Below are 14028 nucleotides of genomic sequence, written 5' to 3'. Positions count from 1 at the left end.
CTTTTAACCCATGGATCCTATGTAAATGAAAGGTCATGGGTATTAGGGTTTACATGGATGTAACCCTAATCCTCCATAATATATAAAGGGGTCATTGGCTCACAAAATTGGCACAAGTATGTGAAAATAAGAGTGGGCCGATTTTAGTGTGCATACATATTCTCTCAAGTTCTTCCAAGGTGTTTTGGTGATTTGTGATTCCATTTGAGGCTTCCACACTATTGGGGCTAAGCTCTTAAAGCTTGAAGACATCAAGCTACATCAAAAGGTATGTCATCTAACTAGAACTTTGTAGTATAGGTGCTTCATAATATGCTAGTTAGGATGAAACCTTGGAATAGTTAATATTTGCATGTATAATAGAGAAAACATAGATCCAAGGTTTATAGGGTTGCATGTACACCATAGGAGTGTTAGAATGCTCAAAACCCAACAGTAACAACCCAAAAACAATGATAAAATTTTTCGCTTTTTTTTAAATCATTAATTCCATATATCAGATGTCTCAAAGTCAACTGTGTTACAAAACATCAAAATCATTAGAGTAAAAAATATCATAAGTGCGAAACATGAGGGGGATGTTGTGTCATCATGTCGGGCCCTTCCCTTTTGTACCGGAAGTACGTGAAACCATAAACATAAATTATAACACAAAGCGTAGTGAGTGTTTCCAAAATACCACATACAATATATATATATATATATATATATATATATATATATATATATATATATATATATATATATATATAACAGCACGTCGCTGTGTCGGGTCCGTGTTAACCCCTTGGTCCATATCAACCCTAAGTCCATAGTGACTCCGAGCCTAGATCGGCTCCTTGCATACGGCATACAATCATACCAGTAATAGTCACATAAACACATACATCCTACATATACAGATCAGTGGGCCTGCATTTGTGCCTTCGGCCCACAAGTATGGTGATAAGACTCACCTCTCACTGCCAGAATACCGATGCTACGCACCACCTATATAGTTATACCAGATAAGTGATGGAAAACGTAGGTTACAAAATTTTTGTGCACTAAGCGGAAAAACATTCAAACAATTCAAATGATTATGACACATGCAACCTATTGAGGATCTATGTATTTCACATATATGCAACATACTATGAACTATCATTCTACAAAACTTTTTCTAATGAAAAACGAATTCAATAGGATAGGAAACTTACTTTGAAGATTGTTATTGCAAACAACCTTGGATCCTTCTTCAAATCTTTTGGCACCTAGCACCACAAGCGTCGTGCCTCTGATGGCTCACACCCAAGACTAGCAGTTAAGGATTATGGAGAGGGAGGAGGTGATTTTCGGCCAGATCTCTTATAGGGTTAGGAGTGCCGAAATTCATAGCCTAGGGGACTATTTATAGTGCAGTCAGGAAACCTTAGATAAGTCCAAACTTAATATAATAATATTATCTTGAATCGGGTAATTATCCAGCTTCTTAATTATCCACCAAGGATAATTCTAGAAACCATAAGGCTCCTTAAAACCGTCCATAGCCTCATGGAGGGTTCTAAAACGCCTCTTGCTCAACTATTGAACGATTGCACTTCAATCCTTGCACTTTCAATTAATTCTTTTAATCACCAAATTAATTCTAATTAAACATTAATTAAATAATATGATTTCTAATTAATATATTATTTTCATAACATATTAATAAATCAATTATTTCAATTTATTATTCAAATAATAAACTGACCTCTCTCTCCAAAATAATCTTTTCCAATTGATAGGTTTAAGGGTAACCCAAAAGGACTATGCTACCATCAATTAAAGTTTATACCAATTATAGTTGTGGGCTTAGACACCTAATCCAACAGTCTCCCACTTGGATAATTCTGTAACTATAACTGCCAGTATAACTTCCAAATTGATCAGCAAATGTAGCTACCAAAAGTCGTTGTCGAACTCTGACCCAATCAGTTACATGTCCTAAGATAAGTGATCATATAATCCCCCGTTCTGCAAGATATCATTCGGTTATGATACATGGAATAAAATCAATCTCATTGTCCAATACTATATTTCCTAATTTTTGATTTGTAAGGACATAAAACTTCTAATCGAGCACATTAATCAAGTCCTGGTCGGGCCCGAAACTATAAGTCAACACCAAATCACCAAGGGGCCCAAAGATATCGCTTTTCCCATTCGGGCAAAAGGAACAGATAAACTTTGACTTATATGCTTGCACCATTTACTTATCAAATTATGCACAACAATACATTTTATAACATCAAGTTACTGATGCGTTTACGTATTATCAGTGCACAACTGCTTTGTAAACCACAACTCATATATCTCCAAACAATACACCAATGGAGTATTCTTCCTCAAGAAAGAGTTAAAAACCACCCACAAAGGCCCAAATGAGCTCAAAAGCTTCAAAGAAGATTATGGTTATGAACTCAGAGGTTTAAGAGTGATGGAGGCTGAGGGTGGGTAACCCTAGCCTCCCTTTTTCCTTTAAATACCTGAGAAATTAGGGTTTAATGTTTCAACCGCTCGCTACATCGTGGCCAATAATGCCACGTCGTGGGGGCTCATTAAAGTCCCGCGAACATTCTAGCATGGCCACGTCGTGGTGAGCCTTCACCATGTCGCGGTCAACCAAAACTGAGAATTATTTATAAAAATTTTACCTTAGAGAAACCCGGATGTTACAATAAAGTACCTCGGGATCCGGATGTTACAATTGTACATTGGAGAGGGACCAAAAACAATCATGAAAACCTACAATAAGAAACATTACTCCAAATGGATTCCTTATTGGACGTAATCTAAAAACACCACCTCAACATGGGACAAAAGTGTAACTTACACTATATAGAAATTATTTTGACAAAAAGATAGAATTTTGACCTCCATTCACCATCAAAATTGTCTTACATTTAGTGCAAAAACATTGAAGAATCTTCATACTTGATACTAACATACGTTTCATTTCCAAAAACAGAAGGCCAACAGTTAAGCGAGTAATACTTTTTTTTATTTTAAATTGTGTTATAATATTATATATCAAATAAAATAGAATGGATGGTAGATGTTGATCTGCTTGCTTGTTAATGACACATCAGAGTCGTCTTCACTTGCAATTTCCATTTGAGGAGACCAAGACCATCAAATTTGCAATCTACTTTTAGACCCACGTTTAGAGATGTATACAACATCCTCACCCTACAAATGAAGAACTACATAAGTATATTATGGTTTAAGAAGAAAATATCTAACAATCTTGATTCCAAACATGTTGGATATACTTATTCAACCTATCAAGAAAAGATTTGTACATGTGGTATTGACCTTGAACTCTCATCTGCAAAGTGAAAATCTTGTTAGAATACAAGTGTCAAATGGAAACCTTAACTGAAACTATGTTATCATTACCTTAATTTTGTTTACAAATAGAACGAATTCTTCAATCTCTAAAAGCCTCTTGACATGGTGTTTTTCATCATTTAGTGAGAGCACAGACTAAAATCACTTTGGAAGAAAGGGATTGAAACCCAATATCGAAAAGATTGCTTAGAAAGGGACTCACATATCCATTGGGTTGATTGACGTCAATATTTCGCTTAGGAAGGAACTGGAAGGTCAATTGACAAGAAGATTTTCGTGACCTAGACGGACCGGGTCCAAAAGACGATTTTTTCAACTGAGACACACGACGCCGACTGCTAGGGCACGAAACAAAGACGAATGTATGAGGCGGCGACCGATTAGTAAACATTTGAGAGTTATGGAGTATTGAGGCAGTGGTTTGGAGAATGTAGGGAACGGTGGAAGGAACTGAAAAGTTATTTGATAGAAGAAGGGTTTAATCATTCGGTGAAGGGACTAAACTTGACAAACCCTCAAAATAGTGTAACCAAAATCTAAACAACACATATTGAACTATTCATAAGGGTTGGTCACTTTATTTATAATAATAATAATAATAATAATAATAATAATAATATTATTATTATTATTATTATTATTATTATTATTATTATTATTGATGAATTTTTTTTTATGTATTTATATTGTTTATTTCACCTTTTAGAAACAAATGACAATATCCAGTCTACTATATAAAAAAGCCCGTTGGATTTCAACTTAAGCCCACAAACTTAGCCGGATTGACGATTGTTCAATTTGAATTGCTCCATAAGTCCAGATCCGGGCTGTTGGATGGGCTTCGTTGTAAACCACTAAACTAACCCCACAAAACCCTAATCTTCATTGCGCCTTTAAGAAGAACTTGCCATAGAAAAGAGACACCCCCTTACTCGCCTGCTCGCTGCTTTCAGACTTTCAGTTGGTAAGCTTCTTCAGATCCTACATTCATATGATCCGTATGTTTGCTAGGTCTTTTCTTCAATGAGCGTATCTGTGATTCTTACACGTTTGATTACCAGAATCATTATCTATCGATAAGTATAACGGTATTGCGTGTGTTAGTCTCGCATTTTGTTGTTTGTATTACCTTTGAGATGTGATTTGTCCGATTTACGTATTTTGAATGCTTAGATTTGTTACTGTAATGCTTTATCGGAAATTCTTGGTTTTGCCCTCGAAAGTCGAAATGTTTTTTTTTTCTTTGCTTGTAATCAGGTGACTTGAACATAGTTATTGAAATTTCTCTTAGATTTGATATCTTCCTCAATGAGTTTATGATAAGACAGCCATTTTGCGAGAATCATGGTTTTGATTCATGCTTTGAAGTTATTGTTCCTACATCTCAGATTACGTGAATTATGATTTATGAACAATTGCCGCCATTTATACACACTTTAAATTCAGATTTAGCTGTTATATCTTCGATTTCGGTATTACGAATGCTTAAAATTTTCACTGTAATGTCGTTCTTAAGTTGAAAAATCTTTTGCTGCCTTGTATAATGAACATAAAATATGACATTCTTTTGGTTCAATATCTTGTAGCTTGTGGTTTTGTTTGATTTCAATGCTTCAAAATTACAAGTCTGTTTTCTGTGTAATTTATTGTGAAATGTATTCATGTAGTCTGAAGAAATGGCTGAAGTTGCTAAGGCAGGACAATTGGTTCCTGAATCTGTATTGAAGAAGCAGAAGAGAAATGAGGAATGGGCTGTGGCTAAAAACCAAGAAGCTGAAGCTTTGAAGAAGAAGAATGCTGCAAACAGGAAGTTGATATTCAACAGGGCCAAGAAATACAGTGAGGAGTATGAAGCTCAGGTATATATGATCATATGATTCACATCCCATTCTTATCCTCTTTATCTCTTTAAATCTTAAACTAATATATCTTTTTTATAAATTTCAGCAAAAGGAATTGATTCAGCTGAAACGTGAGGCACGTTTGAAGGGTGGATTTTATGTGAATCCTGAAGCCAAAATGCTGTTCATCATTAGGATTCGTGGGTATGCATTATTGCAAACTGTAAATGACTAAATTCTGCTAATATTAACAACACCTGATTATTTATTTAAAATTCCATCTTTTCTAAACATTCAGTATCAATGCCATGGACCCGAAATCCAAGAAGATTTTGCAGCTCTTGCGTTTGAGACAGGTGATGTTGTTTGTGCCATTATTCTTACTTCTTATAGTAAATTTCACTTTTGGTCCCTGAATTTTTTAATTTTTATCCGAAATCAATGAAACTTTTTGGGACCATAATTGAAAAAATCAGCTATAAACTCAGGGACTGAAAATGTAATTTTTTTTGTTCTTATCTTACAGATATTCAATGGTGTGTTCTTGAAAGTCAACAAGGCAACACTGAATATGCTACACAGGGTGGAACCATATGTTACATACGGGTATTTATCGAGTTTTCACTTTACAAAAGTATATTTATTTATTTTTTTAAATTCATTTTTATTTTCAGATACCCGAATTTGAAGAGTGTGAAGGAGTTGATATACAAGAGAGGCTATGGGAAGCTAAACAAGCAGAGGATTCCATTGACAGATAACTCCATTGTGGAACAGGTAATACTTAATTTTTTTCATTTAAATATTTGTTAATGAAAATGGTTTATATAATTTGTGTGGTGATAATTAATTATAGGGTCTTGGGAAACATGGGTTTATTTGTGTTGAGGATTTGATTCATGAGATTCTTACTGCTGGGCCCCACTTTAAGGAAGCCAACAACTTTTTATGGCCATTTAAGTTGAAGGCTCCATTGGGAGGGATGAAGAAGAAGAGGAATCATTATGTTGAAGGAGGTGATGCTGGTAATCGTGAAGATTTCATTAACGAGCTCATCAGGCGTATGAATTAGAAAAAAAAAACCAGATTTTGGAATTTTCCAAATAGTTTGTGTACTTGGTATTTTTCTTGATTATTGAGAGTTAAGAAGACACTTTTTTGAACAAAAATGGATGTAACTTTGTTGAGAAGATTTTGGATTTTGTCATCAATTATTTGCTATATTGTTAGGCATGATCTTGTTTTGGTGTTGTGACTATAACTTGGTGATGTTAATTCTTTTTTGCGGCTTAAATGGTGAAGAATTGAGTGTTATCATTCTAAAGTTAAAACTCAAAATGTTGAAAGCTAATGTGTTAAGAAATGGCATGTGGATTTTAAAGTGAATAATCATAAAGTTAAAAAGCCCATTCAAGTAAAAAGTTTGTTTTTAACTTATGGTCAAGGCAGATTTTTGGTATTCCTTTAATTTTGTTAAAAGATATCAGTCCTTACTTGAGAAAGATGTGGTAGATTTTGTAATGCAGTTTCAAGACTGAAACCACACCCCGGGTGTTTGTTATGCTTCATTTGTTACTTAAATTCCTATATTGTCGAATCCTTAGTTTGTTAAGGATTTTAGGCTTATTAGCTTTTTGGATTTCATATAAAGTTTAAGATTCTTGAAGGGCCTCTAATGGTTAATGAAATAGCTTAAAGATATAAAAATAAGAGGAAAATCTCATGCTTTTCAAGGTTGACTTTGAAAAAAATATTATTTAGTTACTTGGAAATAACCGTATCACAATATGGGATTTTGGGAGGTTTACATATCGGAATTGAAGATATCCTCACAAATGGTCTTTCGCGTAGAGCTTAGGTTGCTAATAATAGATTTTGATCTATCATTTCTTTTATGAGGATGATGTTATTTTATAAGGATATTGGTCGTATGATAATGTGATAAATATTGTTTGTGTCTTGTGTTGGTTTTTTAGCCTCAAGGCATAAAATTAACCTTCACAAGTTGAACCTTTATATAATTGGTGTTGATTGGATAGGAGTTGAAACTTTCACACATCCAAAATATGCATTTTTATAGGTTTGTAGGTGAAAGCGGTCTAGAGTGTTTCGAAGTTGTATGTATGACTACCCTCTAGGTGTAGATATGTAGAAATCTGGTCTTGTTTGAGCCCTAAAAGCAAATGAAGTATACATTTTTATAGGATTGCCAAGCATTTGTTTAAATGAATGTTTATCAAAACATTAAAAATTAAGTTAATTGGGTTGAGTGGTTGCAAAACCTAATGATGGCTTTAAAAGCAACCATAATGATTAGTCATTGCTAAAACTTATTTATTATGTCAAATAAATAAAAAAATAGTATCTTTAAAAGCAATCTCCAATGCATAAGTCAAAAGTTATTGTTGAAAGCATTTTAATAATTAAACAATAAAGTTATAAATATACAATATCATGCTCCTGGTGGAATTCCACGATCAAGGTTCATGATTCAAACTTTGACACATCTAAAATATTGCTAGTGTTCTATGATTGACCTCCTATATGGGTTTACATCTTCCACTCAGATGGTGCGGTTTGCTATTTTTTTACAGTATCATTAAGGAGGATAAACATGACATGTTATTAAGATTATGGCATAGAAAGTAATACTACAATACATGTTCTTGCTCATATTGGTTTGCATAATTAAGACCCTTTTAGAATGAAAAACCTTGAGAGTGTCATTCTGCAATATAATAGCTAACCCCTTCTCTTGAGTTCTTAAGTTCAGGAATGTAATATATAGGCATTAGAAAGTAGAAACTACATGGGTGATGTCATTTATCTGCATCCTTATGCTTCCTTTGTCTACCACAAAATCCATCAGTTGATTTATGAGCGTGTTACAATAATATATCTTACATGACTTTATAATAGGAAGAAAAATGGCTCATATATGTCTTGTTTACGTATTTATCTTTCTATTAATTTCTATCTCAGCATTATAAAATACATCAAGTTTATACTGTTACATTGTGAAGTGACTAACATTATATTAACATCTTCCTATAAAATAAAAAAGAATAGACAGTATATACAAATTCAACCATTATATATACATCTCCCTATCATTAAATCTTCTTCTATAACAACAAAATATACAATTCTTGATAAACCTATAATAAGCTTTTGTCAACTCTGTTTCGTGCTTTTATTAGGTAACATCCTTCGTTCCCTCGGTTCCGGCTGTAAACAAAATAAAAAAAATTCATAAAAAAACTTTTTCAAAACTCCAATAAATATAAATTGTTAGAATTCAAGACCTCTGATCTTTGCATAGGCTGATAAAGTCTTCGTATAAACTCCCGTAAATGGTTGTATATACTGCAGATTCAAACAATTTCAAAGCTTTTCAATCAGGCTTCTATTATTTGGTACTTTTTTCGAAAGGAATAAAACCTAAGGGATTTTAATTTTAACAAAACTAAACTTCTTATTATTAACAACGTATTAATTTTTTTTTTCTAAATCTAACCTTAATCTGTGTCTATTGCAAGCTGCAAAGAACGCAGCAACACCATATAAAATGCTCTTTATAGCACGAAAAACCTACAACAAAACGATAATTCCATGAGTAAAAAAACCTTATTAGTATATTTTATAAATAAAACACATATTAAAAGATTTAAAAAAACCACCTGGGAAAAAAGGTCGTTCCAGAGGGTGCGCCACATGGAAACCTCATAAGTTTTCACAGTTGCTTCAGCAGTTGAAGCAACTTTTACAAAACTGCTTACAAACAGCCATATACCTCCAACAAAATTATACATGTATTTATATATAAATCCCAAAAAGTTGGATAATTTCAGAATGAGGTGAATTGGTGCATAGATTGCTCCCCAAAGGCACAAGAATATTGGGGACATAACAGTTGTTGCTGCAAAAATTGGCAAAAATTAAAATATTATCAACATCACTCAAACCATGGTGTTAGTTTAATAAAGACTCAAAGAAAAATTACAAAAGAAAAAAAATATATATTTTGGTCAGTTTTACGTTTATATATCCAATCAAACATTAAAGTTTAAGATATTTTTTTCCCAAATTAACCATATTGATAGTATAAGGTTTCACTGGTAATTGTTATATGAGGTTTCATTTGTACTTTTCCTAATTAACCATTTTGACATGTTATATCATGTTAAAACGATTAAACTGGAAAAAAAAACTTTTGAACTTTTATGATTTAATTGGAGAGAATTTTATATTCACAAAAATAACCACTGTATGATGTGACATTTAACAAATTGACCGACCGTTATTTCTGCCAATAACACAAAATGACCACTAATTTTGCATTTGGCAAATTCCAATTGTGAAATTGGTTTATGAATGGTCCCCACCAACTGGGAAATTTACCATTTTATGATACTGGTCAAAAAGTTGATCAATTTGTTACATGTCACATCATATAATAAATATAAATGGTTAAACTGCAAAATTGCTCAAAACATAATGTTTTTTCTATAATTTCCCAAAATGTAATAAAAAAGTACGTTACCAAAATTGGAAACAACCGACGAGATGTACCAAATCGGAAGCAAAAGAACATCAATAAGACTGTCAACTAGATTCCAAGAAGTTTCTAGAAGAATCCCAACAACTGAAAACAACCCATCACCAAATTCAATAACAACATTCCACAACGGCGACAAAACATCCAAAATCAAAAGAACCGGTGCAACCAACGGTTGCGTAAGAACCGAAACAAGTGACCGAATCGTCCTCGTCACCATCAAAAACCACATGATAGCTTTCTCCGCATTATGCAAAAACAACATCGTACCCAAATACTTAATCCTAGACACCATCTCCCATGTTTCTATCCAATCAAACAAAGGTCCAAACAAACGGGAAGCCGTTGCTTTAAGAAGTGGTACGTTTTTGTACAAGTCATAGAAGCCAATTACAACCGTTACAAACGAAATCGCGACATACAACGCACGTGCTAAAGGACACATCCATGGTCGATATAGATGACAAAATACAGGGTAAGATTGGAAAAAAATAACCCAAGATGGAAGTCCGGCTTCTAATAATGTAAGTAATCGTAAATCCGACATTATTATTTTTCGTAATTCAAATGGAAGGTGAAGATCGTTAAAACGGAATAATAAAAGTACGTCTATGTATTGATCAGGGTCGGTTGATTCTACACATTCGCTTGGAGATGGGGAGGGTATCTGACAGCTGGCAGTATCAGTGTCATTGTCATTGTTATTGTCATTGTAATTGTCATTGTCGGTATCAGGAGGGGGTGTATTTGAAATATTTGTTTGGTCTTCTAATCTTTCGGGATATGGGTTTTTTTCGTCGTTATTGATATTTAGAGGGGGTGTGTTTGAAATATTTGTTTGATCTTCTAATTTTTCCGAGTGATTTGGACTACATGGATTATCATCTTCAGATAATACGCCGATTTTTGAGATGTTTTCGTCATCACTTGAACTACATGTGCTAGGGGTATCGGTACCCGCATCATGAAATGCTTCTCCTGGAAATAAATATGTTTGTGTAAGGGTAAAATGGTCATTTGATAAGAAGATGTATTTGAATTATGATTTATGAATGTTTACCTATCATAGAATTGAGATGTTGTTCCAAGAGAAGACGTTCAAATGGAGTCCCGGGAAGCCATAAAGTTATGCATTTAGCAGCTTGAGCTATACTATCGAATTCCCATCGTCTCATGTATTTAGCCTCTAAAGCAAGACATGTATCAGTCTGCTCATATTGCATAAACACACTTAAAAAATCTTCCTCCACAATAAAAATAAAAATAAAAATACGGAAATATGTATAAAGAAAATACCTGCAATTCATTCAAATAATTGACACCACGAACATCTTTCCACACAACTTCAAAAACAATAAATCCATAAAGGGTTCTATGCAATTTGCTGTTTTCAACTAAGGAACTCCTGAGTTTCTTTACAGGTAGCAACACCCTCTTTTTTGAAAGTGTTGACATTGACAACCATCTTTTCAACTTTTGAGCTCGGCTTGAAGGTGTGGAACAATAATTGAGATCATTGAACACTGGATCATCTTTATTATCCTTTCGACCTTTTGTAATTGCAAAAGGGGACATTCTGGACTGAATATGTAATCAAAAGAAAGAATCTTGAATCATTAAGTAGTGAAAATTTACTTAATAGTTAATAGTTAATTCGATTAGAGAATTGTTAACCTTTGTAACCATTAATTGCCATATCTGTGCAGGACCAGAGACTAAATCTTCCAGCCATGGTCGATTGTCCACCAGTATGTAAAATGTCTTGCTTTCAGGCGCCAAGAAAAGGGTAAGATCAGAAAGATATGATTGCAAATCCCTAGAAGCAAACAATGATATGATAATTAGAATCGTAAATTACCAAATCAAAACCCTAACAGAAACTAAAAGAAGAAAAGTATGGAATCAAGTATACGTCGAATTGAGAATGTTGATTACCCAATTTGAAAACTATTTAAAGGAAAAAAGTATCCAACATTTTTGCATCTCCCCATGTAAACCACGGTCTAACCCCTGCAAACAAGAAACAAAATTGAATAAAGAACCTGATCGAGTATATGAACAAATTCGTAGAAGAATGAGGAAAAGGTGATAAACGTACAATTACAGAGACGCAATGCACGCACATATTGATTGAAAAATCGTGAAGGGAATTGAGTTATTAATCGAATAACTATGTCATTGCGCGGAATCGGAAGAATAAACGAAATAAACACCATCGAACATGGTAACTAAAAGAAGGATCAGGCTACGCATATCGAAACAGCCATTGAAAGCATGAATGATATGAAACTATGCGATTCAAATTCAATAATTCATCATGTTCCTTCGTGAATGGATGAATAAAGATCGGTAACTTCGTTTTTTCTCTATCTCTCTCTCACATACCTTTTGTGTGTGTCTGTGTGTTTCTCTCTCTAAATTTGAAAGGAAAAGGGGAAGAATTGGAATACACGTGGTTTTTGTGCACGTGGAACATATGTTGAATAACATACTCGCCAATCGCGATACAATAACTAATCGATAACCCTTTTGTCTTCAAAGTATATTTTATTTATGTGTTTTAAATTGAAAAATATAATAAATGGATCTACGGACATGAAGACATACAGTAATGAGAAAATTTAGAAAATATTGCAGTCTTTCAAACCTAATTTTAATAACTTCTTAACGCATGTTTGGGTTAGCTTTTTTAGCACAAAAGTGATTTGAGTAAATTAGACGAATCGTCCCTCGTACAGGTGCTAAAATGCACGTTGAGTCCCTATTTTTAAAAATTAACTCGTATCGTCCCTTGTTTGGTTAAAAGTTGCACATATCATCCCTCCGGACATAAAAAGACTATTTTACCCTTAATAATTTCTTTTTTATTTTTCTTCTATTTGCTTATAAACTTCAGATTAAAAGAAAAAGTAAAAATAAAATAAATATTCACACTCAACACGCCCACCCCTCCCCTTCCCTTCCCCAAATTCGTCTTCCCCATTTTCACTATGTCCTCGTCCTCACCATCGAATCCAACAACCTATTTCTCATCTATTTAGTCTCCACCGATCGTCGGCGTGTGGTATTTAGAGTGTGTGTGGAGCTTCTGGGGTTACCACCACATTGTTCTTCCTCATTTGACACAGCCTAGGGTTTCATCTGCAAGTCGGAACCACCACCAGCATACCTGCAACGTGCGGTTCTATTTGTGCGTGTTTATCCCCAAAGCACGTCTCGACACAGACACTGTCTTCTTCTTCTCCCTCCAATCAATCGCCATATGCGTCTTCTTCTTCCTGATCTTGATTCAATCGACAATCACCAACAAAAAAAATTAAAATCACAGTCTTTCCTTCTTTTCTTTCCTTAATAGAGAAATCACCCATGTACATATCAAGAATATAGCATCCCTCGCTAATGTGTGTGTTGTTTATCTCAATGAAGCAGACAACAATTGGAGGTTAGGGGTAAGAAATTGATGAACATGAGATTTCCCTTTTCCTTTGGTTTTTGTTTGCGTGTTAACACAATGTGCATAAATGTGCTGGCTTGGTAGGGCTGTGATGGTTAAGTTTGTGGTTGGATGTGACTACAGAAAGAGAAGGAAGTGATGATGGCGGAATATGTGTAGGTGTTGACATTGGTTGTTGGTGGGTGGATATAAGGGTGGTTGTACTGGTAATGAATTTTGGGTGAGGATGAAGGTCTCTGGTTATTTATGGTTTATAGATGGAGAATGGTTGTTCTGGTATAGATTTTGAATGATGGTTGTGGACGGCGGTGGTGATGGTCTCTCGTGATGATTTTTCAGTCAGTAAATTTAGGGGGGGGGGGGGGAAAGGGTTGAGAAGGAGGGGGAGGGGGTTGCGGTTTTTTATTTTATTTTGTATATTATAAAATTGTAAGAAAAAACAAAATAAATAAAATAAATAAATAGAAAGGGTAGAATAGTCATTTCATGTTTCACAAGGGATCAAACGTGCAAATTTAAATTAACAAGGGATGGCATGTGCAACTTTTGACCAAACAAGGGATGGTCCGAGTTAAATTTTAAAAATAGGGACTGAACGTGTATTTTAGCACTTGTACGAGGGACGATTCGTGTAATATACTCAAGTGATTTTTAAGAAAAGTGCTTATTAGTTTATGGCTTTTAGCAAAAACTGATTTTAAAAAGTATTTGGATAAGAAAAGCTGCTTTTTAGGAGTAAAATGACTTAAAAAGCTAAAAAACTAGGATTTTCTAGCTTTTTGAAAGCTTTACTTTTTCCTATC

The 14028-nt window shown here is 34.0% G+C and overlaps 2 protein-coding genes across 3 annotated transcripts; one reads left to right on the top strand and one right to left on the bottom strand.

Moving 5' to 3' along the window:
- The first annotated feature begins 4230 nt into the window (after window positions 1-4230).
- Window positions 4231-6446, top strand: LOC145138070 (large ribosomal subunit protein uL30w-like). The gene is made up of 7 exons (XM_079072218.1): window positions 4231-4336; window positions 5040-5231; window positions 5320-5417; window positions 5512-5569; window positions 5740-5819; window positions 5888-5990; window positions 6070-6446. Exons 2-7 carry the CDS (start codon window positions 5049-5051, stop codon window positions 6283-6285), a joined length of 738 nt encoding a protein of 245 aa, XP_078928344.1. The 5' UTR covers window positions 4231-4336; window positions 5040-5048; the 3' UTR covers window positions 6286-6446.
- Window positions 6447-8154: 1708 nt separating this feature from the next.
- Window positions 8155-12195, bottom strand: LOC145135535 (uncharacterized). Of its 2 annotated transcripts, XM_079069798.1 has the most exons (10): window positions 11870-12195; window positions 11707-11781; window positions 11446-11587; window positions 11068-11352; window positions 10832-10979; window positions 9757-10749; window positions 8894-9132; window positions 8731-8804; window positions 8519-8579; window positions 8155-8441 (listed from the first exon to the last, which is right to left on the bottom strand). In XM_079069798.1, exons 2-10 carry the CDS (start codon window positions 11760-11762, stop codon window positions 8388-8390), a joined length of 2052 nt encoding a protein of 683 aa, XP_078925924.1. In that variant the 5' UTR covers window positions 11763-11781; window positions 11870-12195; the 3' UTR covers window positions 8155-8387. The 2 variants fall into 2 exon arrangements, with proteins under 2 accessions (XP_078925924.1, XP_078925925.1); XM_079069799.1 differs by lacking the exons at window positions 11707-11781; window positions 11870-12195 and having other exon boundaries at window positions 11068-11347; window positions 11446-11535.
- Window positions 12196-14028: the final 1833 nt, after the last annotated feature.

This window comes from Lactuca virosa, chromosome 9 (genome assembly GCF_052849685.1).
Source record: "Lactuca virosa cultivar CGN04683 chromosome 9, Lactuca_virosa_CGN04683_v6, whole genome shotgun sequence".
NCBI classification, from domain to species: domain Eukaryota; kingdom Viridiplantae; phylum Streptophyta; class Magnoliopsida; order Asterales; family Asteraceae; genus Lactuca; species Lactuca virosa.
Note: the sequence above shows the minus strand (reverse complement) of the source record. Positions and strands in the feature narration are given on the sequence as shown.

Excerpts from the sequence above, each read along its gene's own strand:
- LOC145138070 (XM_079072218.1), top strand. The coding sequence starts at position 5,049 with ATGGCTGAAGTTGCTAAGGCAGGACAATTGGTTCCTGAATCTGTATTG. Across the intron at positions 5,570-5,739 it reads AGCTCTTGCGTTTGAGACAG|ATATTCAATGGTGTGTTCTT; the intron begins GTGATGTTGTTT and ends CTTATCTTACAG. Across the intron at positions 5,820-5,887 it reads GAACCATATGTTACATACGG|ATACCCGAATTTGAAGAGTG; the intron begins GTATTTATCGAG and ends TTTTATTTTCAG.
- LOC145135535 (XM_079069798.1), bottom strand. The coding sequence starts at position 11,762 with ATGGGGAGATGCAAAAATGTTGGATACTTTTTTCCTTTAAATAGTTTT. Across the intron at positions 10,750-10,831 it reads ACATCTCAATTCTATGATAG|GAGAAGCATTTCATGATGCG; the intron begins GTAAACATTCAT and ends ATTTATTTCCAG. Across the intron at positions 8,442-8,518 it reads AGCCTATGCAAAGATCAGAG|CCGGAACCGAGGGAACGAAG; the intron begins GTCTTGAATTCT and ends TTTTGTTTACAG.